Source organism: Struthio camelus, chromosome 4 (assembly GCF_040807025.1).
Source record: "Struthio camelus isolate bStrCam1 chromosome 4, bStrCam1.hap1, whole genome shotgun sequence".
Classification (NCBI taxonomy): Eukaryota; Metazoa; Chordata; class Aves; order Struthioniformes; family Struthionidae; genus Struthio; species Struthio camelus.
Genome location: NC_090945.1, coordinates 79,942,986 through 79,967,548, shown reverse-complemented (window position 1 = coordinate 79,967,548; position 24,563 = coordinate 79,942,986). Strand labels below are relative to the sequence as shown.

The 24,563-nt window shown below is 36.9% G+C and overlaps 1 protein-coding gene across 1 annotated transcript; it reads right to left on the bottom strand.

Moving 5' to 3' along the window:
- Positions 1–847: 847 nt before the first annotated feature.
- Positions 848–23,599, bottom strand: RNF212 (ring finger protein 212). Its single transcript, XM_068941038.1, has 12 exons — positions 23,488–23,599; positions 21,472–21,533; positions 18,805–18,879; positions 15,252–15,308; positions 10,698–10,756; positions 8,490–8,554; positions 8,331–8,400; positions 7,417–7,462; positions 6,195–6,258; positions 4,151–4,223; positions 3,166–3,362; positions 848–885 (listed from the first exon to the last, which is right to left on the bottom strand). The coding sequence occupies exons 1-12, from the start codon at positions 23,597–23,599 to the stop codon at positions 848–850; spliced, it is 918 nt and encodes a 305-aa protein (XP_068797139.1).
- Between the last annotated feature and the right edge of the window lie 964 nt (positions 23,600–24,563).

Sequence of the window (24,563 nt, the reverse complement as noted above, 5' to 3'; positions counted from 1 at the left end):
ATGTGCCACAAATTGAGAAATAGTTTCAGCACTTCTCCAGCTGCATATTTGCTGACTCAGTCATACCAAGATTTTGCTCAGATATACACAATAATGGTGGGAATCTCAAAGGAAAAGCCACTCTCAAAAGGAAAACGTATCCTTCTGGCACCCTCCATTCAGAGCCTCTAGTTGCTGTTCCCGAGTGGGAGTAAAGGTAGCCTCCAAAATGCTCTTTCTTTTCACAGCTGTTCCCCCATTTAATTGCATTTGGGAAGAAAACACTGTTAGTTATATCATATGGCAAGCTTCTTGGACTGTGATATAAATATTGCAGCTATGAGCTCAGCAGTGCTTGTTAGAATGTAACATATCCCCAATCTTACATCTTTCAACAGTGCAAACAAAAAGTGATCTACTGAATAAAAACTCAAAATTGAAATTCTGGGATCAGCTATCCATAAATCTAAAATATATTTTAGGACTGACGCTCATCTCTAATACTGTACAGGCACAACCATTTATATACAGAGGCCTACTACAGGTCTATGCATTCACAGCAAGAAGTGTTCACTGAGTGTATAACCATATTTTGTCTTAATGCTTAGTTAATAAAGGCTGTTTATTTTTACAATCCATTTTAAGCCAAAAATCCTAAAAATAGCTACAGTATTTTGCACTCCTGTTTAAAACTACCACAGCTGTTAATCAGCAATATCAGCAATGTTTTAAATAGGTTATTCAAGCTGAATAGTTAGCCGTTTATGCCAGTTTGACATTTTATAGGAATTACAGGTACTCTGAGATCCAAAGACTGTGTAGGGCTTCTCCAGATGCATACTGAACAAAACAAATCACAGATGTTTGCTTATCTTTCTACTGAATGTCCTCCAAAATTAGTAGATCCTAGAATAACAATAACAAATACAAATAGAAGTATTTTTAATAACACTAAAGGAAAACTTTACTCATGTAAATATTTTTGAAATTTATTCAAGAAAACAGCAAAGTGAAAACTATCAAAATTTTAAAATACAAAACATTTATATAAACATATATAAACATATAAATTTTTGTATAGTTGTTTTTATCAATTGAAATATGCTCCCCTGTGTTTACATAAAAGAATGAGAATTCTATTTCTTTAAAATAATTTGTGCCATATTTGAATTTCAGCTATATAGGTGAATGTCAAAGTAAATATTATTATTCTGAATATAAACTCCATTATTTACAGAACCTATCTGGTTCATGTATTATTTCACATGCTATATCACTATCCAGAAACTTCCACATGTAAAAAAAATATGAGGTAAGCTTTCACAGGCTCTAAGCATTGAGAATTTGAAAATGACTGAATTTCTTAAAACATCTTCATTTTGGTTTAATTAGGTTTGTTTGTATCTACAGAACAGCTCTAGCTCTAAACTCCAAACTGCTTGAGTTGTGTTGCCCTTGGAATAGAAAAGTCACTTTTATAAATTAAGACTGAAGTACACTTTTAATCTGAATTTTCCTTTCAATGTAAATAAATAAAACAGTTTTCACTTGTGACGTAAACTTTGCAACATGAAGCATCAATCTGCCCTAGTGGAATTCCTGTGATGACCATACACACCTCTTGGGCTGGTCTTTGTACACCTACTTTTGCTAGCTTTATGCTTTCTTTCTTATGATTGCTTGTGGATATTTATGTTGGTGTCTTGGTGACAGCCAGACCCACAAGAAATGTGACGCTGAAACATAAATTCTGGCAAATGAGGGAACTGTGCTAGGATTGAAAAGTTCATAGGATAGGGAAGATTATTACTGAAGATAGTGATGAAATAAGAACAAGCAATAACAAAAGAAATGCAATTAATATAGTACAGAATATGGGAAAGATGGCCACCAATAAATAATCATAACAATCATCTAAGCCTTTTCTCCTAAACTGTGAAGATGCAGAGCATGTCATAGAGAAGTACAATGAAATGTCTAATAATAATTATAAAATACACAAATAATACTGGAAAATAAAATGTTCTTGTCATTTTTAATTTTGTTTTCATCATTGCTTCATTCTTTGGTCTAAGTCGGTTTGCTGCATCTATCAGAGCTTCTCTTTTCTACTTCTCTTGCTTCTTAGGAAAAATAGACTTTACTGTCCCTCATCTTTTTCCTTTGGTCCCTCCTGCTCCCTTTTTACAAAAACATTCTGCATTCTTATAGCCATACTTCATCATTTTTTATTTTGTTTCCTCTTTAGCTTTTGTTTTATATCATACATTTCTCTGTACTCCTTTTCTTCTCCCAGCCCTTTTAATATCCTCACCTTTCTCTTCCATTCCTGAATGTCTTCCTTCCTTTTTCTCTCTCACCTGTTCATTCTTTACTCCTTGTTCACTTCAAGAGGAGTTTGCTTATTTGTTCATTTCCATTCATTTTCCCAAGTGCCTAATAACCAGGTCACTAATACTTCACTTGTTAAAAGGAAACTGCATTATTCTGAATGTATGTTCCTTTCTCTCCACTAGATATAGTGGGAGGTCAGCTGTCATCCACTTTCTACAACACTCTACTCATTCATGCAGGAACTGTCTCATATTCATCCTTTTCCTTGTAGACTATTCTTTCCTTCTTTCCCATATGTTAACTCAACCATACTTATTCCTTAATTCCTTAACAAGAATCCTTACTAAAGGACTCCTATTGACTATCTCAGTCTTATCTGTGTTCACTACTCCTTACTTCCAGCTGAATTCCTCTGACATATCACTCCCACTGAGTCTACTTCTTCCACTGATTGTCTTCTACTCTCCACTCTTTACTTGAGAGTTGTTGGAAGATTAGCTTTTGTCAAATTATTGTATGCTTTGCATTGTTCAGAATTGCTAGAAATTTGTTAGAAAAGAACTATTTACTTTATCAGATTTAATTCTTTGTTAAAATACTGTGGGGAAGTGAAACAAGAACACATTCTCATAGTAGATATTCTATTGTATAGATGGTTAAGGCTAAACAGTGCTAATAACCCATAAACTTTTTAATATTATATTGATAGCTTGCTTCCAGTTTTCAAATATCATTTCTACACTGCACAATTTTTTTTCCCTGAGCTCCAGTAATTAAGTAGCAATCGTATTTTATGCTGAAAATTTTTCAGTAAAGAGAGTCAAATTCTATTAATTTATAAAATATACTTGCCTAAATGTTGTCTCTGCAGAAGACCAGGGATGGTGATTGGATGTCTTATTCCAGATGATTGCGAGGAAGGTGATGTAAATGGATACAGCTGAGGTGTTCTGAAGTCAGAAGTGGCCCATGACCCCATTCTACTACTTTGTGATCCACACGACGATGTGAGTGGACATCCATTATGAGGTAGTCTTATAGGTGTGGATCTACAAATGAAATTAATTTCTGAGTAAGATTTGAGGCTACCTTCATGCTACAAGAGATTTCAAACCTTCTAGATTCACAGTGCTAACATTTTAATAGAAAATACTATAAAATGTTATGTTTTACAGATTCCTTATTCATCAGACATGTTCTAAACAGCAAAAGGAAGACAAAGGGTATGAGAATCAAAGATAAAATACATAACAAAATATTTCTTTTTTAAATGTATGATAAGAAGGCATTTTGTGCTTTATGATTACGATTTTATGATTATGATTTTAAGTTTTTCCTTCATGTTTATAGTTCTCACAAATTGAGGTCTATTCAATGTTTAGACGAAAAGCCTGAAAGCTGCTACACACCGCATGAAGATATTCGGATTATTCAGAGAATAGCTCTCTGGGCAGTTTCTCTGTAAAATGTCAGGGACGTTGTGTTGCAATCTCTGACTTTTAGAAGAAACACAAAGCAGAGATGTTGTTTTACTTTCTAAATAAAAATTTACCACTCCTTATATAAGAGTACTATGATTGCAGATGTACACAACTACAGAAACTCGAATTACCTCTGCACATTTTGAAGAAAGTAAATTCAAAATGTAATCTTCCAGGAATAAAAAACACATTAATATAGAGGATAGTTAGCTTATACAATAACATTTCTTGTTTAGAAAGATAGATACATAATACGGCCTTTAAATGTACAGCTTCACTGAGGCCAGGCAAGAGTTAATTTCAGTCTCCAATAAAAGACTGTAACATCTTGAAAAGCACGAGCTGTATTCAATTACCTTGTAGATCCTGCTTTACTATTTTGACTTGACGTTATTCCAGACGGCTGAGAACTTCTGTAGGATACGCTACCTGTAAGAATTATACTTTTGAATACAGGATTAAAATGAATTACCCATTTTACTGAAGAGATAGCTTTGGAAACAAGGATAAGTACCTTAACTACATTTTCTGGGCCAAACTCACCATCAGTTTATTCAAGCATGAAAAACCATGGAGAATAACAATAGAAAATGAAGGATAAGGGACTGGCTGACAAAATAAAATCCTCATAACACTTGAGCAAAGATCAAAATAGCCCTAAAAATTAATACTTTTTGAGATTTAGCACAGACAAGACATGTGCTGAGGCAGAATTTGTTTTCCAGTATCTCTTGCTAGAAGTCCAGCAGCATGAAAGCTTTCGTAACTCCTCAGTAGTACTCCAGTAGAAGGTAATGGTGAAAAATTGACTCAAGTCTCAACACAGAGCACCGCTGTCACAAAAAACACCCTCTTGTACCATTCCTCTAAATCTTTTCTGAGTTTGACACAGATATGTTGGTTTCTTTCATGTTCTCTCATTTATTAGACTATAAAGATAGTGCTGCTGAGGTGCTTCAGTTCTTCAGCTGTTTTTTTTGCTGCTTCATACATCTCCTTTAAAGACACTTTACTCAGTGTACCAATAAATCATTGTTTGTATTGACTCTTACTTATTAAATCTATTGTATGACTGTTTTGACTCATTCAGCTTTGTCCACTGCAAGACTTTACAGGTTGATTCTGAAATGTGCTGAGCACATAACTGTTTACGTAATTTTACCATCTAATTACATATCTATTTATATTCAGACGAAATGAAAAAATGTTTACTGAGACAATGGCCATCTTGTTATCCATAAATTTGTATGTGAAAGTGCATTTAGAAAAGATCTGAACGTATAAATCAGACATAACATAGGAAAAAATCCCCCATAATATAGAAAAAAGTAATTTTTTCTTATTATAGAATCATAGAATGGTTGAGTTTGGAAGGGACATTTGGAAATCATCTAGTCCAACCCCCTTGCCCCAGCAGGATCACCTGCAGTAGGTTGCCTAGGGCCCTGTTCAGACAACTTTTGAGTAACTCCAAGGATGGAGACTCCACAACACATCTGGACAAAAATTCGTTACGCTATGTCCACGGCAATTGTAATTATCCCCGTTCCAGAACTTTTACACCATGTAAAAGCACAAGAGTGCTAAAAGCTCCATTTTTAGCTGGAGATGGATCCTCTAAACAGCTGAATTCAGCTGTAAGGTTGCCTGAGAATGGACTGGTATAGGAGCACACTGGGTGAAAAAATGAGAATGGAAAGGGCCAACGAATTGGTCTGTAGAGCACTGGAAATTTCGTGAATCTCTTCACAAATAAACAACATACAAGATTGTAATAGTTTCATTTGGCTATCATGCATGTCGGCTTTACCTAAGCTCTGCAACAGCCCAGGATTGAAAGGAAGTCAGATAAAACGTCCCACACCTTAACATACGGATACAGTAAAACCATCACCTTTTCCTGAACAAATTCTTGCTCTCAGATGAATTACCATACTTTTGTGACCAAGCATTTTTGTAACTTCCATTCAGTTTTCCCGTTTTCTGATCTGATATTTAACATAACTTTTATGGACAGCATTAATCTCTGATAACTATAAACCAGTATAACCATGAAGATTATTAGAGAGCCAATAACATAGGCTACAAGAAACTATGTTCTCTTCTAGCATATGCATCATTACAGTACTTTCCTTGCAACTGCTGACTATGATTGCTCAGCAAGTATCATTTTGACTACAAGAAATTATTCAGAGTACAGAGCAGGTAAATATGGAGATTTACTTAATTCTTCATTTTTAACCATTTCTCATCTGCTGGACTGATGTCTACCTGAGAAGTTCCTTACACCTCAACATAATCCAAGCTTGCTCAGTAAATTGCTAAAGCATGGATTTTAATTTTGGAATACTCTTAAAATAATATAAATTTTATCCAGTTATAAATTTTATTTTTACTTACCCATACGTCCGCCTTGGGGTGGAGTTATTAGTGATAGTCTTGTTGGACCAGTCACTACCTCAGGCTAAATAAACAGCAAGGTATTAATTACCATCTAATAAGCACACAAATTAGTAAGATATTTTAAGCAACAGTGTTACAGGTTTGAGGAGTACAAAACCAGCAGACTTTGGACTCTCTCCACTGTCCCCCTGCAAGGCAAAGATACTCTACAGAAGGGTTGCATTTAGGAGACAGACATAGATCCCCTACACCACCATTCTGCATTGCTACCTTCAAAATTAACCCCTCCAGATTTGTTCACAGCACTACAATGCAAAACTGTGTTTTTTCAGAGATACACAGAAGAAAAAAGAAAATACACGTACTTAAGTTTTATTCCAAAATATCCTTTCTATCACATTCAGACAAAAAATTATCAGATGTTTACCCCATTTTTTGTGCTGAGATTCCATCCTTAAGCAATATTCTTTTCCTGGATGTTACCTCTCCTAACCAGGGAAGGGTTCCTCCCTCCTTTTTCATCTTAAAGAGGTCATTCAGAGCTTAACACATCAGGTGTTAATACTGCCCTCAGATTTGTGACTGCTTAAAGAGGTCATTCAGAGCTTAAAACATCAGGTGTTAATACTGCCCTCAGATTGGTGACTGCTACCATCTAGCTTTTTCTTAGCATGTGAGGATGTTATTCACATGATGCCCCTGGACATAGCCAGAGGCATCATCACCTGGTCAAACAACAAATATAATTCTTTATGAAAGGTGAAAACTAATGACTGCGTAACTAGCTTAGATCTGCACTGCAGATATCTACATGAGGTCAGATGAAGGCGGGAATCTTATATATACTTCCATCCCTTAATATGTTTGACTTTAAATTAAAACCTAAGTTTCAGTTTCAAGCAATAGCAATAGTTAATATGGAAACAGTTACAACATTCTTATAATGTAAATATACTTGGAACTCAAGAATTTGCCATTTACTTTAGCATCACAAGTTTATAACCCTGTCTATGCCATAGGGAGAATAAAATTCTAGAAGTCAATGCTGTGATTTCTCTCTTACTCGTTCCTTTTGGGAAGTATCTGACTTCTACTAAGCATCAACCATAGCTGAAATCAGCATATATGTAAGAATTGTGTTGAAAGAGGGGAATCTGTTTTTTACAGTAATTAACAGGGTAGAAGAAACCAAAAACAGATACACAAAAAAGGAACTTACTTTCCTCACTGGTGAAGGTAAAGGATCAATCTCCATTGATTCCATTCTTATAATAAAATTCAAAATAAGTATGACATTGTAATAAAAATGATGCATTCATTATAATGATTATAATTACATTATATTCCCCATGTTTAATTGACTAATATATAATAAATAATGCTTAATACGTAATACCTAAAATGGTACTTAGCACCTGTTCCAAAACCCACTAGCAATGAGAAAAATCTTACCTCTAGTAAGATTCTAGTAAGAATCTTGGTTTAGATACTTATAGAGAAAGTTATTTGATGATTAATGTTGTTATACTTCTATTTAAGTCAGAATAAACATGCACATTTATATATTTGTCATTTATCTTCACACTAATGGCATGCTGAACTTCAATTTTTTTAAGTGAATCAGCCGTAGGTAAAGAAATCTTTTAGCTTGAACAAGCTATACATTCAATTTATTTAAAATTTAATAAGCATTGAGTGCCTAGCTGGGGTTGATCCTATCTAACTAGATAATTACAGTGTAAATATGGATGTCTACTAGTGATTTAGATTCCCTCTACAGTCAATGGGAAGAAATAGTCACTACTGGAGCGCGTTTGCTCACTATTTTCAGACAAACTATCAGTTCATCTGAAAAGTCTTTAGAATAAGGTGTTTCATGCCTTAGAGTTTCTTTCCAGTGAATACCAAGGCAATCTACACAGCTAGCTAATACTAGGATATATAAACCCCCCCCCAGTTCTTTTGTATATACATAGTTTGCAAAATGAAACACAAAAATTAAAAAATATAGTCATTTGAAACTCACTGCCAAAAGGATACACACTCTACAAAATAAATGGTTTTGTGTGAAAAAAATTGTAAACAGTTTGTTACTGTAAGTTTTTTATTGGAAATTTATGGTTTTGTACCTACATTTTGGAAGTAGAAGCATGACTAGGATGGAGAGAATATGAAGAATATCCGTTCTGTTTTTCTGAAGGAACTAAAGTTAGTAATAAATGCACTATTAGAACATTGTGATATCCACTGATATATATTACGTAGTTAATATTTTAAACTAACACTTCTTACTGGAAAGTGGACTTCTACTTGTACTGGAAAGTGGCAGTTGAGTAAGTTGTTGAGGAGGTTTCATACTAAAAGCAGAACAAAAGGAACAATGGATATAAGTTAAAAATTGGTTTGGTTAACTCATTTATATAACTGGTCAACAGAGCATAAGATCAAAGTCTATTACCCACCAATAGCTTTCTACTATGCTACAGTTCATCAGGAAGTAAAAAAAGCAGTATATTTGATACATCAGTCATTCTATGCACAACAACGCCAATTTAGGATAGCATTATGGCAGAGTACTTTATGGAAGAACAGATATTAAAATACAGTTATTAACTACAACTGCCTCTGAAATCTTCATTTTGATGTGTAAATTTCCCAAACCTTAAAAATCTAGTTCTCTAAGAAAATGTTTGCATACCTCTGCAGCAGTTACATAAAACTGATACCTTTGCTAATAACCATACACAGGAGCAATATGTCTCCCTGAGCATGCGAGGAGAACCGCTAGGTCAAACTGTTTTCATAGAACTCTGTGAAAATCTGAAATTCAGTTAGAACACTGCAGTTGGTATAGCCAAGATGCTATTTATGTGAGCTGCAGATGAGGAAAAGGAAACAGAGAATTAAAATATATTAACTATGATAATCACCATGGATCTTGTTTCCTTTCTACTCTTTTTCTTCACCTTCATAAGAGAGCATAATCTAGTATACTATGTGCATATCAGAGTCAGAAGAAAGTGTATATTAAAACAGTCAGAAAAAGAATGACAAAACAAGATGTTGCAATTAAATTGCTGGCTCAGTGAACTGCCTTATCAAGGAGTTTCAGGATCCTATTATTGGAACTCATAAAGTGGCATTCATGGAGAAGGGCTTCTCTCAAGAAGATGGATCCATGGGGAGCAGTACATTATAACTACACAGCAGGAACTCTGATACCAATACTCACTAAAGGGAAAAAAAGAATGGGCCAAGGCTGTTAGTTTTTTTCTAGTAGGTTTTGAAGTCTTAAAAAGGAGAATAAAATAGGATATGGAAACAAATGGAAAATAGAATGAATAATAGTTTACCATAGGTGATCACATCAGATTGATTTGACTTTTTTTTGTTTTCTTTTATTTTCTGGTAAGCAGATTTTTGAACAGGAGTAAGATAGTACATTTAATCTACGTTAATCAATCAATCAATCAATCAATTCAATCCAAGCATTATAACACTGTATAGGTCACTTAGTCTTTAAAGCAGAGATAAGAAGAGTTAATTCAGTTAACCATGACGTAAATAATGTTAAGGGTGAAACAGCAATAAAAAAGGGTTAAGAGAGTGCAGAAATGTTATTACTGATGTCTCCTTCAGATTAGTTTTGCATCCAGTCCTATTTAATATATTCATTAATGACTTAAGCATAGCCAGCAGTTTGTGAAATCTGCAGACAGATCAAGAAAGTATCATCAATACAAAGGAGGACAAGATAATGATAAAATAAAAACAATGTGTTCTTTTCAAAGAAAATGATTGGAATAAAATGAAAGGTAACGAAAAGTAATAGCACAAAGCACACTTGGGGTGTGCTACAAAACTGCTATAAGTTGGAAATTCAGCAATTGCCAATGATACAGGATAAAAGAAGATTCAGGTATATCAGTCAATGAGGGGATAATAATGAGCTACCTCTTAGTGCATTTGTGAAAAAGACTATTTTAAGATGAGTTGGGTAGTTTATTTTTACTAGAAACAAGGAAGTTTACAAGTATTTTACAAAACTTTGGTGATTTTGCAAGTGGACTAGTTGTAGAGGTACTGCGAAAGATATTGTTAACCTTCTAAACTGATGCTGGAAAACTGTTGGAAAAGACCAACCCAAATTCATGTCAAAGCAAATAAAAATTTTAAAACTGCATATGCATTCAGATGTTTAATGCAACATAAAAAATACTGCTTGCTAAAAGTTCATTTTTAGAGTAATTACTGACTTGAATTTTTAAAAAAGTATTATTTCCTGACAAGCTTGATTGAGATGAAGAAATGGACCTGATGGCAAAAATCATCGTTCATTTATTTCTATAAAGTTAAAGATATACTTGATTTATTTATACAACACAATCTCAAAGAGAAAACCAAACAAAGCATGATTTTTATCATTTTATCAATTAGCCCTGCTGTAATTTGATTACAAAGAATGTTCCCCATTTACTTCTGCTGTATTAAACCTCTTACCATTGCATCTGATGTAATTGTTGCTTTGCTTTCTTGAGAGATTCTTCCAACTTCAGTGTCTGTGACATAATCAAAGATTAAAATAAACTATTTGTGTAATATACACATCCATTTTCATATAACTAGTATTCACACCTGTTGAAAGGTTGTGTTCGCTGGTTTTAATCTTCTTAGATATAATTGCCATTCCAGATTTATTTTTAGATAAAAAGGGGCAAGATTGTAGCTGTTATATGGATCTTTATGGAGTCAGTCTGAAGACTATAAGCTTGTTTTGGGCAGTTACAGACTTAGTGTGATTATCTTTTGTGAAGAAATGTTTTGGTAATACAGGCTAAATGAATACTCAGAACAGTGCTTAAAAACAGTTTGTGTCTGTTTTTCTTCATCTTTTCCATATCTGATAGAAAAGTCAGTAAATGTAAAATGAAAGTGTCTTGAAAAAATACCAGTACCATTTCCAGAATACCAAGATCCCATATTTCCTTTTTCAGATTCAAAATTTATTCAGTTCTTTACAGTATGTCTATTTGCAATGAGTTTAGGTGAAGAATATTTTCTATTATGTTATGGACACAAGCAGAAAAAAAGCTCTACTAAAGAATGTTATTAGCTTGCAAAATTGAAGATTTCAAAGAACTTTAGATCAACTCTCCAGTATGTATAATTTTTTTTTACAGGCTACATTTTCATTTTTTATGGAGGGTATAAAAATTGACTCAATAGCCTTGATACCATATCTGTATTTTATCCTTAACTTCCAGTGTGTGACCTTAGTCCTTCACTAGTTCATACTATTCATATTTTGATCTGAAGACAAATTATAAGTCTTCATGTAAACTTTTTGTGGTTCTCCTTACAGTATTATTTGAATTCTCCATAAACAGTGATTGATTTACCTTTATACAATCAAATTGGTTGTGAAAGACATTATGCTTTTTTTGCAGATGAGAAACTGAAGGAAAATAGACTAAGGAAAAAATCTAATTTATGTAGGATCTGATTTTTTGCATATTTTCTGTTAATTGATTAGCATCAGATGGGCAGCCTGAGATAAAAGAAGGGGAAGAATTCAGTTCTCTAAAATAAGATTCAGCAACATTTTTCTTGCAATATCCTATTTCATTCTCTACTTTTCACTTTTAACTCACAGTGGAGGTACTTTACAAGCAAAACCATTCTTTCTCACACAGTGCTGTGTCAACCTCCAGTAGTACAGATCTTGTGGGAAAACCATGTGATCATGTAATTTAAGACTGCATCGTAATATACACAAGCGGGAAAACAACTCCTAAATGCTGCATGGCTGCCTGTACAACTTTAAAGTTCTTTAATGTTCAACACCGTATTTTTTTATGGAAGCCAACTAAAAAAATACCAGAAAACCTATTACATAATTCATTAGTGAAGTTAAAATATTAAGATCTACTACAAGTCTATCTGCAACATAAGCAAATAGAATAATTACTAGCAATGGTGTATTTCCTGTGTGCATGGGCACATAACATGGTAACTCTGTAGAATATGGAAAATCACTGGAAAATGGTGAATATCGCTATAAGAATAACCTGTAAGGTAAATGCTGTAATGTAATACCCTTGGAACATTCTAGTAAAATTAATCTGAACGATTTGCAAAGAGGTAAAAAGGTATCCAGAGAGAAAAAAATTGTATTTCTCCTTCTCTAGTGTTATATATTGAAGACTCATATTTTAAGCCTCCTGTAAAAACTTCTCACTGTAGGATCAAGTTGAGTCTCCTGAAATTAGCTCTGGTATATCAAATATAATCTCTTCTTTAAGTCAGCCTTTATATCCTGTCTGCTCTGCTGTCTTTTCAACCCAATACTGTATATATGGAAGTAGTTCTCCCCCTCCCTATCTCTGATCTCAGATACATTGGCTACATCTCTTTTATCAGCAGACTGTTTCAAATGCAAAAGAAATTACTTTTCTATTTTACTGAGTAGGAATTCTACTGTCTTTATCTTCCAGTCCTCGGACCCCTGATGTCCTGCTCTTTTTAGAGTATTCAGCTAGGAAAAACAGACGAATGGCCATAATGATACAAATTAAGGGTTCAACTAGCCCAGTATTCTGTTTCCGCCTGGGAAACAGTAAGCACAGAGCAAACCTGCAGACCACTGTCCCAATACTCTCTCAGTCTCCTTTCTCAGCTCAGGGGATTTAAGGAGACTGTTGTAACACAGCTATCTATCTAACAGCTCTGCCTTCAAGAACTTCTTCCGCACATCATTCCTGTACTGAGAAGGCAGCAGTGTGGAGAATAAATGCCCCTAGGCAGGGGTCACACTTCAGGAGAACATATTTCTAAAGCAACATAATGACCCTAAAAGTCTCAGAAGATTTTTTTTTCCCCTAATGAGAGTTAGGTTTGCTCAAGAGAATGGCTGGCACCAGAAACAATGTATTTTATCCCGCCTCTCTCTAGGACTGAATGATTTTAAGGCCAAAATCCCTTAAAGCAAGTGAATAGCTATTTCTTTCTTAATATCTCTAGGTCCTAGCAGAATATGTGGAAACTAGACTCTCCGGGAATATGGACATCAAGTGCCTGCACCACAAATCATCATCCACACCCCAGTATCTCTGCAACTCACAGAAAGAGCAACAAAGAAGCTTTCATCAAGGTCATGAAAGCTATTAGTTGACAACGATAGTGATGACATACTAGAAATAAGGGAGGAAACCACAAAGATAGAAAAGCATGAGAACCCCCTGTTGTGCAGATCATTATGCAGTCGTCTGCCTTTCCCAAAGCCTGTGGGCCAAGGCCTGAGAAGTGGAGGGTGCCGGGAAGAAGCACTTCCGTCAAAGGGAAGATTTGTGCTTCCTCATCTGCCCTGGGCTCACTGCCATTTGCCAAAGTGTTTACACCGTAGGCCATTCCGTCCTTACTTCGTTCTTTCCCCCTGCCTCCTCATCTCAAAGTCAGCAGCAGGAAGATTTGGATGGAGATTATCACCCTGACATGAACATATACTCGCTCTCCGCTCTTCCCTATGCCTCTGCCAGCTGTGATTTACCCCTCCCCAGCTCTTTCAGACTCCCTGGCAGTAGGCTTTGAAGGGGGAGTATCACTAACTGAAACTCACAGGCAAGAGATGGGTATATTGCTGCACGGGGAAATTCTTACCTTCTCTGCTCACCCCAGCCTCACTGCCAAGCCATTTCTCCAACAGAACAGCCTCACCAGTGCTAGCCTTAGCTGAACATAGGATGTATATGTCAATTACCCTTTTCTAACCCTGATCCAATGCAAGTAGTTTTAAATTATAAACAAATACACAGAACATACAAAATAACAATAAAAAATACCAAAAACAGTGCACCATTGAAAGAGCAACCAGCCAAACTTTTAGCTGTCTCCGTACTAGCACCTGAACACCTTTCTCAGCTCAGCAGCATCCTTGGGTGCTTTACGACCACTGTTAAATGAGTATCATCACAGTAAATAACTAAGAAAGTTATCATCAGGAAGTATCAAGTATAAAAAGTACCAAAATTCTGCACAGATTCTCTGGAACTAACATTTTCACTTGTGGGAAAATCTACCAAGAATTTTGTCTTACTTTGCCCACAGGTCTGAATTTTTACCATATGAAATCAGCACAATGGATTAGAAGGGACTCTAAAATCAAATGGATTCCTCCATGGCCTGGCCTTGAAAGCAGAAGGATAAGACTTTGAAAGAACTACCCACTCCAAAGTACACCAGGACTGATTCTAAAATGCAGTCATGGAAGCTAGGAGAAAATGGGCCCTGAAGCATTTAAGTTTACAAGTTGTTCCATACATTGAGACCACAACATATGCCCTCTTTGGACACCAGAAATGTCCAACGGGCCAGTTATTTGTTTTTACTTCTGTCATTTCAAAGTTAGGACACCTACTGATAACTTGATCCACCAGTACTGTCAAGTCGCTTTAAGTAATATAGCTGGCCATGTCCTTAGAGATGAATAAAAGTCACCTATTTTCACGAATACTTGGAAGTAGCTGAGAAATGAAAAAGAAATCTTGTATGTCTTACCAACTTGCAGAGAAAGAGGTGCAAATTTCACTGCTTGTTCTCCAGAGAATGATTAATCCTATTCCTCTCTCCACTGAACTATCCCTGTCTCAGGGTACCAGCCCTTAGTCTTGTTCTCCATTGTTCAAGTTTCTCATGTAGTTTGTCTCACTCTAGTTTGTCGTGCCAGGCCTTGCTTTCCTCTAGGCTCATCAACTGAGAACCAACATCTCTTCACCCCTTCCATTGTCTCCTCCTTGAAGTGAATCTCTTTTCTCCCTGTCTTTTGATTTCCCATTTAATCTCAGTCACTCCACAACTAACAGCCACCTTATTAAACCGTAACCAATAAAGTCACCACAGATTTTAAACAATTAAAAACTGGCACTTATAATGACAGAAGGAAGAAAATCTTCATAAGCTGTGCTAAGTAATCCTGTAAAAAGTGAATTTACTAAAAATAAACTAAAGTAATAAGGTAAACATAACCAATAAAAATGAAAACATCCAACTTAGAGTTACCTTTTGTTTGTGGTATGCTATTAAATGTCTACGATGTTTTTCCTGAAATTCTGAAATCTAAAAATAAAATTTTTACAGTTATACCAATCTCACCTAAGTATATTTACACAACCTCAGCAAAGACTAATGGAGAAGAATCATTTAACGGAATTTGTGTTTTTCTATATTTAAATAATTATTTGACATATCCTTTATACAACCCTTTAAATCCTCATCCAACAAAATATTCCAAGTCCAAGTTATTATCACTGAGGTAGAAATTCTTATAAAGTTTATTTAACCTAATATGGTCTACCCTAGAGTTAGTAGATTTACTTCCCTGAATTCGTATTTTAAAACTAACTGTTCATTTACAAGGTAAAGAAATTGGAAAGGCAGTTACCTGTGCTGTTTCCTTTTCATTAGTGCTATGCAAACACATAAAATTAATGGCAACATAAAATGTAATCTGTCTTACTAGCAATTATAACTTGTCTTAGATATATAACTTAGATATAACTGTTAGACGCACTGTCTAGTGGTGATTTTAATGAGCAGCACTTCTGGTTATGTCCAAATGAGGATCATAAACCATGACAGGTTAAAAGTAAAAACATACAGGCTGGGCAAGGAAAGAGCTTGAGGAACAACTCACAAAAGGCAAAAACTTACTAATAAATCTTTCTTCTCACATGCCAGGAGTAAGAAACCTGTCAGAGATTGTGTCAGATAACCAAGAAGAAATACTCAGAGAAAATAAAGAAACCACAGTGGAGCAGCTAACGGAAACGGTTACTTTCGGTTCACTGTAAAAGGGTCTAGGACGTTCCCGCTGGATCCTCATCAAAGAATCAGAAGTGTCTTCAGAAGAACTGATGGAAGAAACAGCTGAAAAGGAACAGTAAGGATGCACATCTTTACATGGCTAACTCATTCCTAAAAGATAATAAATAGGTAAGCAAAAAATCAGTTTAACACAGTTCAGTGAGATCACCAGTGAATTTCCACAAAGATCCATGCCTGGAGTTTTGCTGTTTCACATGTCTATACACGATCTCCAGAAAAGGCGAATAACAAAGCTATTGTTTTTATTCTTATAGCAGTTTGCTGATGATACTAAGTTAATCAGGATAATGAAGTTAAGAGCCTGTGGTGAAGACATTCAGAATGACTTTATAAGACTGAATGGCTGGGTAATAAAATCACAGCTGAAATTCCATATAGATAGTGTGAAGTCATGCACAGAGAGGGAAAAATCTGAATTTACTTAGAAAATAATGGGCTCTAAGCTGACTGCTGCCACTCTGGAATGAATTTTTGGGCCTACAGTGGGGAGCTCCATGAAAATGTCAATTCAGTGCTTCAGTGGTCAAAAAAGCAAAGTAAACTTTAGGAACAGTTAAAAAAGGAATAGAATAGGCTTCACAGAAATAGAATAGGCATCATTACTCCACTGCAAAAATGTCTGATGTTACTGTACTGAGTCTGCTTAACATCTCGGAAAGGGAGTAGTAGATCAGGAAATATTTCAGATTAGTCAGAGGTGTGGAACAGTTTTAGTACAAAGAACATCTGTGATTATGAGTCCTCACGGCTGGATAAAAGACAATTGAAGAAGGGATACGACAGCAGTTTAAAACTAATGAGTGGCACAGATAGGCTAAACGGGAATGCTTGTTTTTTCTTCCAGAACAGGATGCAAGAGCATCAAATGAAACCTGCAGGTAGCAGATTAAAAACAGGCAAAAGGAAATCATTCTTCAGCGTATAAGCTGTGGACATCCTGTCCATAGTATGTGACAGACATTAAATATTCACAAAACAACTTGATAATTACACAGGGAAAAATATTGACCAAAAGCTTTTGAACGCAAAGACACCACCTCTAGCTTGAGGAAACTGTGCCACAAAGTACTGGAAGTTAGAAGGTTGCTCTGAAGACGTACCACTACATGGCAGCCTTGTTCTCATTCTTTCCTAAGTACCCCTTGTGTGACAGGGCATTAGAGCAGGTAAAACTTTTGCCCTAACACAGCACAGGCTGCTCTTACATCTTTTGACACTCGTGGAAGTTCTGAACATTTCTCAACGCTTCCTGTATTTTACAGTAAAGTATGTTTCCTGTACATTATTTTAGACTTCAGAAAAACTTAAAGTCTCTTGAGATTGTGTCTTTTTTCCCCTTTCTTTGACACATTACACAAGTATGTATTCAAGTATGATTGGTAGTATAGCCCTCTGGATTTGTTCACAGTTTACAGAATAAATACTATTCATTAGACCTGCTGTTAAAAACTGTGTGCCTAGGCAGGATAGAAGAAGGCTTCTTGTTTACCTTATGTTGGCTTTGCACTTTAGGAGGAGGAGTGCTAAGGAAAGGGAACACGCTCAGCTTTGGAGAAGTTTTTGGAGCAGAGTAGAACAATTATGAATTCATAATCACCACTGTCAATTCCTAGGATGAAGAAAGCAAATCGTCTTCCCTGGGCTAATTTTCTGCCAGATCAGCAAGCTTGTGGTCAAGCAAGTACGGGTGCAAGGGAGAGAAGAACACACAGTGAAGGTCACCAGTGGATTGAGGGAGGACATATTACTACAGTTCAACTTAGAGTTTATTTGAGCTGCCATAGAAACACCCAGTAAGGGGGGCAAGGACAAATCCCAAAGCAAAGCTGCAGAGAGGAAGGAAAAGAGGAGCCAAAGGGAGTTTATAAGCAGTTTGTTGCTACTAAAGTTGCTGGACTGGAAACTAAGAAAGACCAAAGGAAGGGATCCTCCTTGCAGGTTACAGTAGGGAGGGGGGAAATTTACTCTGAAATCTTTCATTGCATCTGTCTGAATAAGGTTCAGACTGAGGTTTTCAAGAATTATATTGTTCTTATTTTTAATAAAGCCTAGATTTTGAGATTAGACATCTTTGGTATTTGTTGACTTGCTCACTTTATTAAAAAAAAAGCAGGGAGGAATGTTCACCTCAGGGCTTCGGCCAGCTCAGGCTTCCATATTGTAATTTTTCTACTGCTATAATTAATGCACATTGCCTGCACCTGCTTAAGGTTCTGGTGGATCTAATTTTTCATTGCATAGCATTGAAAGTGATTTTACATCATTAAAATAACCAGAACTAGTTGTCTTCGGAGATAGTTTGGAAACATAAACAGTGATCCTGATGAATAATGTTTGCCTTCTTAAGAACTTTGAAACTGTGGAAGTAGAGCAGCGAAGAAAGAAACAGCCATACATTCATTTTCAAACACACATACCTACATTTTTCCCATTTAAATACAAATCCGTAGAAGCTGCTGGTTACTTTCTACGGTTAGAAAGTTTAAGGGAGACTGCAGAGAATCGCACAGCACAAGAACACTGGCCTTGTCTGTTCCTCCACCAGGAAAGAATACTTGGTTCTGACACCCCCCTCCCCATCCTACTTGATGAACAAACGCAAATACACTTTCAAGTACAATGCAATTATGCAACAGGTGTGACTGAATTTACAACGATTAAAGAAACACTTTATCTGGATTCTGACTGACAGATGCTAAATCTTATAGACTTTTTTCACAGGACTCACCTGTGTTATTTCTTTCGAATATTTCTTGCATAACGTATCTATTCCCATGAACAGGGATTGAATATCGGGACTTGTCTACCAAGAAAAGAAAATATATCGAGGTTAGCACTTTTAGTTGCAGACCATATGAAATAAAACATTTGTGAGGTGTTCCATAAATAGATGTATATATGTCAAAAATTGTATTGATGTATATAAGTTAAAAATGTTGATGAACAGATCGGGAGTATGATGACGCATAGAGTGAGAAGTTCAGTTTATTTAATGTCCATCTTAATCATCCCAGAAGGCTTTATGCTTTTGTTTAAATATATCATACCCATACATTCTTATTGCAAATAAGACAGTAACAGTTTCAAGAGGCTGTTCAAGGAAGATGTATGTGCTGCCCCGGAGCAGGCATTGCCTTCAGATCAACAACCAGATTTCTGGCAGCACCTTTGCTTTATAGGCTTTTTACTTCTCCCCCTTCTCAGTCATCCTTCATTTATGGAACCACCTTTCAAAATCTAGTCAAAAAGAACAGAAACTATTGCAGACAAAGTGTAAATTAAGATTAGAAGTACTAAAGAATTTTAAAAAGTTTAAAAATTTGAAAAACGAAAGAAAGGTGAATTATTTAAACAAATAAGTAGACCACCTGCAAGTGAAGCAACAAGTCTTCTAGCCTACTAAGACAATATGAGGATTTAAATTAACAATACTATATAGAAATTAAAAAGAATTGGGCTTTGGTCTACTTGGAACTGCACAAACATACAGAGAGACTTTATTTTATCCACTCCAGGAAGAGTATAACGCTAACATAAAGTGAAATATCCAAGACTGGATAACAACTGTACTTGCCAAAACTATTTTCAATCTGTACTTGCATTCTATATTTTTAGTAATAGGAAGGTATTAAGACTTAACATGTACGAAAAATAATTATTTGAGCAGCTACATTAACAACTGGTATTTGCAACAGGTTTGCATGTTTTGTCCTCTTTATTCTTACATCAGCTTCCTCCAATGTGCTGTAAAGCAATCCAGATGAGCAGAGATGGCATGTATTGTGTTACTCCACACCATATGTTTATTAGTGAGCTGCAGTTGCATGTCTGTCATCAGGGGAACTAAACTGGGTTTCCTTGGTTTCCCCAGCTACCAGTTTTCATAGAATTTATAGGAGGAAATTAATTGCATTTGAGACTTCAAATTTGGTTGACCTTTGCCAAAAGGGTTCAAAAATAACGAAAGGGTAAACTGGCACACTGAGAAAGAGAAAAGCAGAAGGACAGACAGCACAGTCTAACTTATCTATGGTATTATAGTAAAGAAAATAGAAGCAAGACAATAAAATTTCATCTAGAAAAAAAAAACAGAATACACTCATAAAAATATACTTGGCATATTTAAAATAGGAGGCAAGCTCTAAAACCTATTTAGGGTGCTAGCAAAGAAAGGATCTTGGTTTGAGTCACTATCAATCAGATATATCCTGAAAAAAATACAAACTTACATTTTACAGCTTCATTGCTGATTCATAAACTCTTTAAAATAAAGGCTTGTAGAAAATAGTTTAGATTTGTTGCATGGAGGAGTAGCAGATGTTAACATGAGACTCTAAAATAATGAACAGTGAGATTCTGATTCATCACAACACTTCACCATCTTCTAAGAAAAAGTGAGCGGGGTGCATGAGACATAAGGAAAATGTAAAGGTGACAAGCAAGCATTACTGTAAAGATGAGAATATTTAATGTGCAGATGTTGATTGCCCCAATAAACAATTTAATGAGGAATTTTACCACATTTATAGGACCTCGTACTCATTGGGAATTTTGCCATAGCATCAAGCTCATAAATGGTATCACGTATTTTCCCATTCAGGTTCCTGACCCGTATGGTTTTTTTCTATGCATCTTTAATTATCATTCCAATCATTTTATCTGCTCTTAATCAAGGTTAAGTAATCATCATTAATGTCTTTTTCAAATAATATGGTAATTTGCTTCCTTCCAGTCCTCCACAGTAGTGGCAGGTTCTAATGAAACATCTAATATTTTTGTTAGCATCACAGACACAGCATTTTTAAATTCCTTCAGTATTTTTAAAGTAGATTAAGTTCTGTTGAAATGTTACAACTTAAGATTGGCTGAACTTAGAAGTTAGCCCCTTTCTGAGCAGAGTTTTGGACAAGATGACCAGAGGTCCCTGACCTAAAAATAGTTTAGCTTAAGAGAAAATGGAAAAAAAAAGGGCCAATACACTTGAAAACGCTGACGGGCAGGCATGAAGGTTTTTGCTTCAGTCCGTTACGTGAAATAATTCATTGCAATCCACTTTTTCGGATATGCAAATGCCAAAGTCAATACACATTCTTCCACATTTGGACAGTGGTCACCAATGTTATACAGTAGCTGTTCATGTTCTTGAAAAATTTGGAATGATTTGCAGTCTGACAGAATCTAAAGACCTAAAAAGTTTCCCCACCTACTTAAATTTGAAGTCCATAAAACTAAGAGGTGTATAGTGCATAAGTATCTAAGCCTACAAAGCTATCATCAATAAAAAATTCATGTCACAGTTGGCAAACAGAAGGGAAGTATTTTGTAATGCAAATAATTTAGCTGTCAAGGAAATCACAGATTAATGTAACACAGTATTACTAAAGCTTTCATTTACCTGTTTTGAAAGGAATAACATACGACAAGGAGTTTTACAGATCAAACATTCATCTTTTTTGCCTGTAGGATAAAGATACATTTAATATATACACGAAACTGAACAGAAAATAAATACATTTTTAATAGATTTTGATGCCTTCACCTTTCTTTGGAGCCTGTGGAAGGAATCTGAAGTTTATATATGAAATGCAAATAAACATGAATAAATAATTTGATTTTAAAAACACTAGCAGGCAGTTGCACAGGAAAAATATATGTGAATGTCATCAGGTCTTAATCCTGCAAATAAGCATTCATGTAAATGATTTTATGAATATGATTAGTGTCACTGAATGCAGGTGACTTTTAGTTCCTGTGATTTAAATAGGACTACTTGTCTGGTTTAATTAAATGCATGCTTATGTGCACTAATGAGCTAGAGCCAACCAGATACATGACTTTACTTTGGGATTCATTCTTGCTCTCTAGATAAAAAATATAAAGTCTTAAATTCACAGAATTAATAATTTTACCTTATGAATTTTTACAGTAACTTCATCATTTTTTAAAATCTCTTTTATTATTTGCAAACACATTAGCAATTATGCCTATAAAATGCATACGAGTGCAATATTTATACATTCTTTTACCATCGCTGATAATTATATGTCTCCTTTCTAAGGATCAATGTTCATAAACATCTTTAAGATGAAATACATTGTAAAACTGATATTATCATTATTACTGAGTTCACAGCAATAAAAAATTACAGTGTCTCAGTTTTTTCTGCCAGATAATATTAACAACACACAGGGAAGCTATGGTTCATGTTCTAGGAGTTTTCAAGTTATATTTAGAGGCTGCGCTTTACGAACCTCTCTCCTTAACAGCAAAACTGTCAAAACTTTAAAGGTCAAAAAAGGCTTCTTTTCAGTTTTGAAATGCAGATGGAGCGCTTATTCTACGCAGCCTGAAGAAAGACAGAGCTTCTAGCATGACCTCAAAGGGGAAAATATTGGTGTTTGTCTGATATTTTGTCCTTTGAGAAGAAGCTTTCTGATTTCCTTATGTCTTTTCCGCAGAGCCTCAGCACAGCGGTCCCAGGCCCGACTTTCAAAACATCACCTCAAATCTTCCCAACACCGTCCAAGTTTCTCTAGTGTTTCCATGACAACAACAGTGAGATTTAAAGTGCTTGAAGACTACTAACAAAATCTGCCCCAAAACATAAATCCTACGCCTTGAAACTCGTTCTTTAACTAATGAAAGTGCGTGTACCCTTCCAGAAGGCGTGAGGCCACCATCTTACTTCTCTTTTGCAATGCAAACATGGATTTATATTTATTTATATTTATTATATTATTCTTATTATTATATTTTATTATTTATTATATTATTATAATATTTATATATTATTTATATTTATATTTATATTTAATATATTATATATTTTATTTATATATATATATCTATGTATTATATATATTGCAAGTATAACTACTATTAATTCCTCCAGTTTTCAGGGTCTAAGGCTTGTTCGCTGAGTCGGGCGGCTCTAGCACAGTTTCACTCGAAGGCAGGCTCAAGCTATTTTTACTATTTAGAGAAAATCATTAGCAAAAACTTAAAAAGCTTACGAATAGCGCCCGGGTGATAAAAGGCAATGCTCGGGCCTCCCGTTTGTCTACAGCGAGTCAGAGCGGCTAACGTGTGGTGTAAATCTGCGCAGAGCTAACGCCCAGCATCAGCACAGAGGTGGTTTTGTGTGTTTCGTGTCAAGAACCCCCCGCAGAGGAGCGGCCCCGGAAGGCCCAAGGTGGGTGCGTGGCTCGTCCCCGGGGCCGGGGGGCAGAAGCCGTCCCAAGCCGGGGCCGTTGCGGTGCCTCGGCGGACGGGGGGCTTCGTGCAGAGCAGCCGGCTTGGGCTCGTCTCTTCCTCTCCGCCCGCCTCGCAGCTCGCTCCCAGCCCACGCCAGGGTGGCCCTCGCCACCCCGAAGCAGAGCCGCTCTCCGCGGCGGTGGTGGCCGGCCATTACCTTTCTGGAGGCAGAGCTCGCACACAACATGGCCGCAGCTGGTGAGGCTGAAGCGCGGGGCGGCCTGGTGGGGCTCTTGGAAGCAGACGTTGCAAAAGGCCAGGGGGGCCATGGGGACAGCAGGGGCCAGGGCAGGGGTGGCGGCGAAGCGGGCGGCTGAGGCAGAGGGCAGCCCTTCTGGCTGCCACCGGGCCGGGCCTACAGGCCTGCTTCCGCCATGTCCCTGACCCCCCCCCCACCCCAACCCCGAGGCCCTGAGGCGAGGGGGCACCACCGCCTACCCACGGGGAGGGGGCTGGATTTGCCCCTCAGAGGCGGCGCGAAGAGGGGGGGGTCTCCTGCCCCTCACCACACACCCAAGAGGGCGGGCGGGAGAGGGGTACCCGCACGGGGCAAGCCCCCCCGCCTCGCTGCCCCACGCCGGCCGCGGCCACCCGAGGGCGCGGGGGCGAGGGCTGCCGGGAGGGGCTCGGCGGCGGGGCCGCTCCTCACGGAGCCCGTCAGGGTCGCGCAGCAGGTGCCACCGTCACCCCACGGGGCAAACGAAAAGCTGTAGTGCTTTTTCAGTCTTTTAAAATCGGCTGTCTGGGAGGGTTATGAATTTCATGTCGGGGGGAGATTTGTTGGCGGTGCTTTTGGAGGAGGCGGGGGGGGGGGATGCCAATCAGGCGTTTCAGTTTTTTGTTGTTTAAGCTGCAAAAAGCCAGGGCTTTCCAATTTCCCTCACATAAAATTTAAGGGAGACCCTACCCTTCCCCTGCAGACCTGTTTGTGGATGTGGATATAGCTCTGCGTACGACAGAAAGACAAGTCAGAGCCGCAGGCCACACGGGGGGAACGTCGGGCTTTGAGCTTGGTAAAAACTTGCGCGTTGCTGCCGCCGAAGCGCGCCGCGAAGGAGCTGCGGTTCAGCTTCTCGTCTACGGATTCCATTAAAATTGGGTAAGGACGCCCAAAACGCTTCACGAAAGCGCAGATGTTTAATGGTGGTTCTAGATAAGGAGTGAAGCACTCTCAAACCGTAGTCAAGGCTGACGCTCTCGGCGCTGGTTTGAGGTTAGGCCCAGTTAATCCTG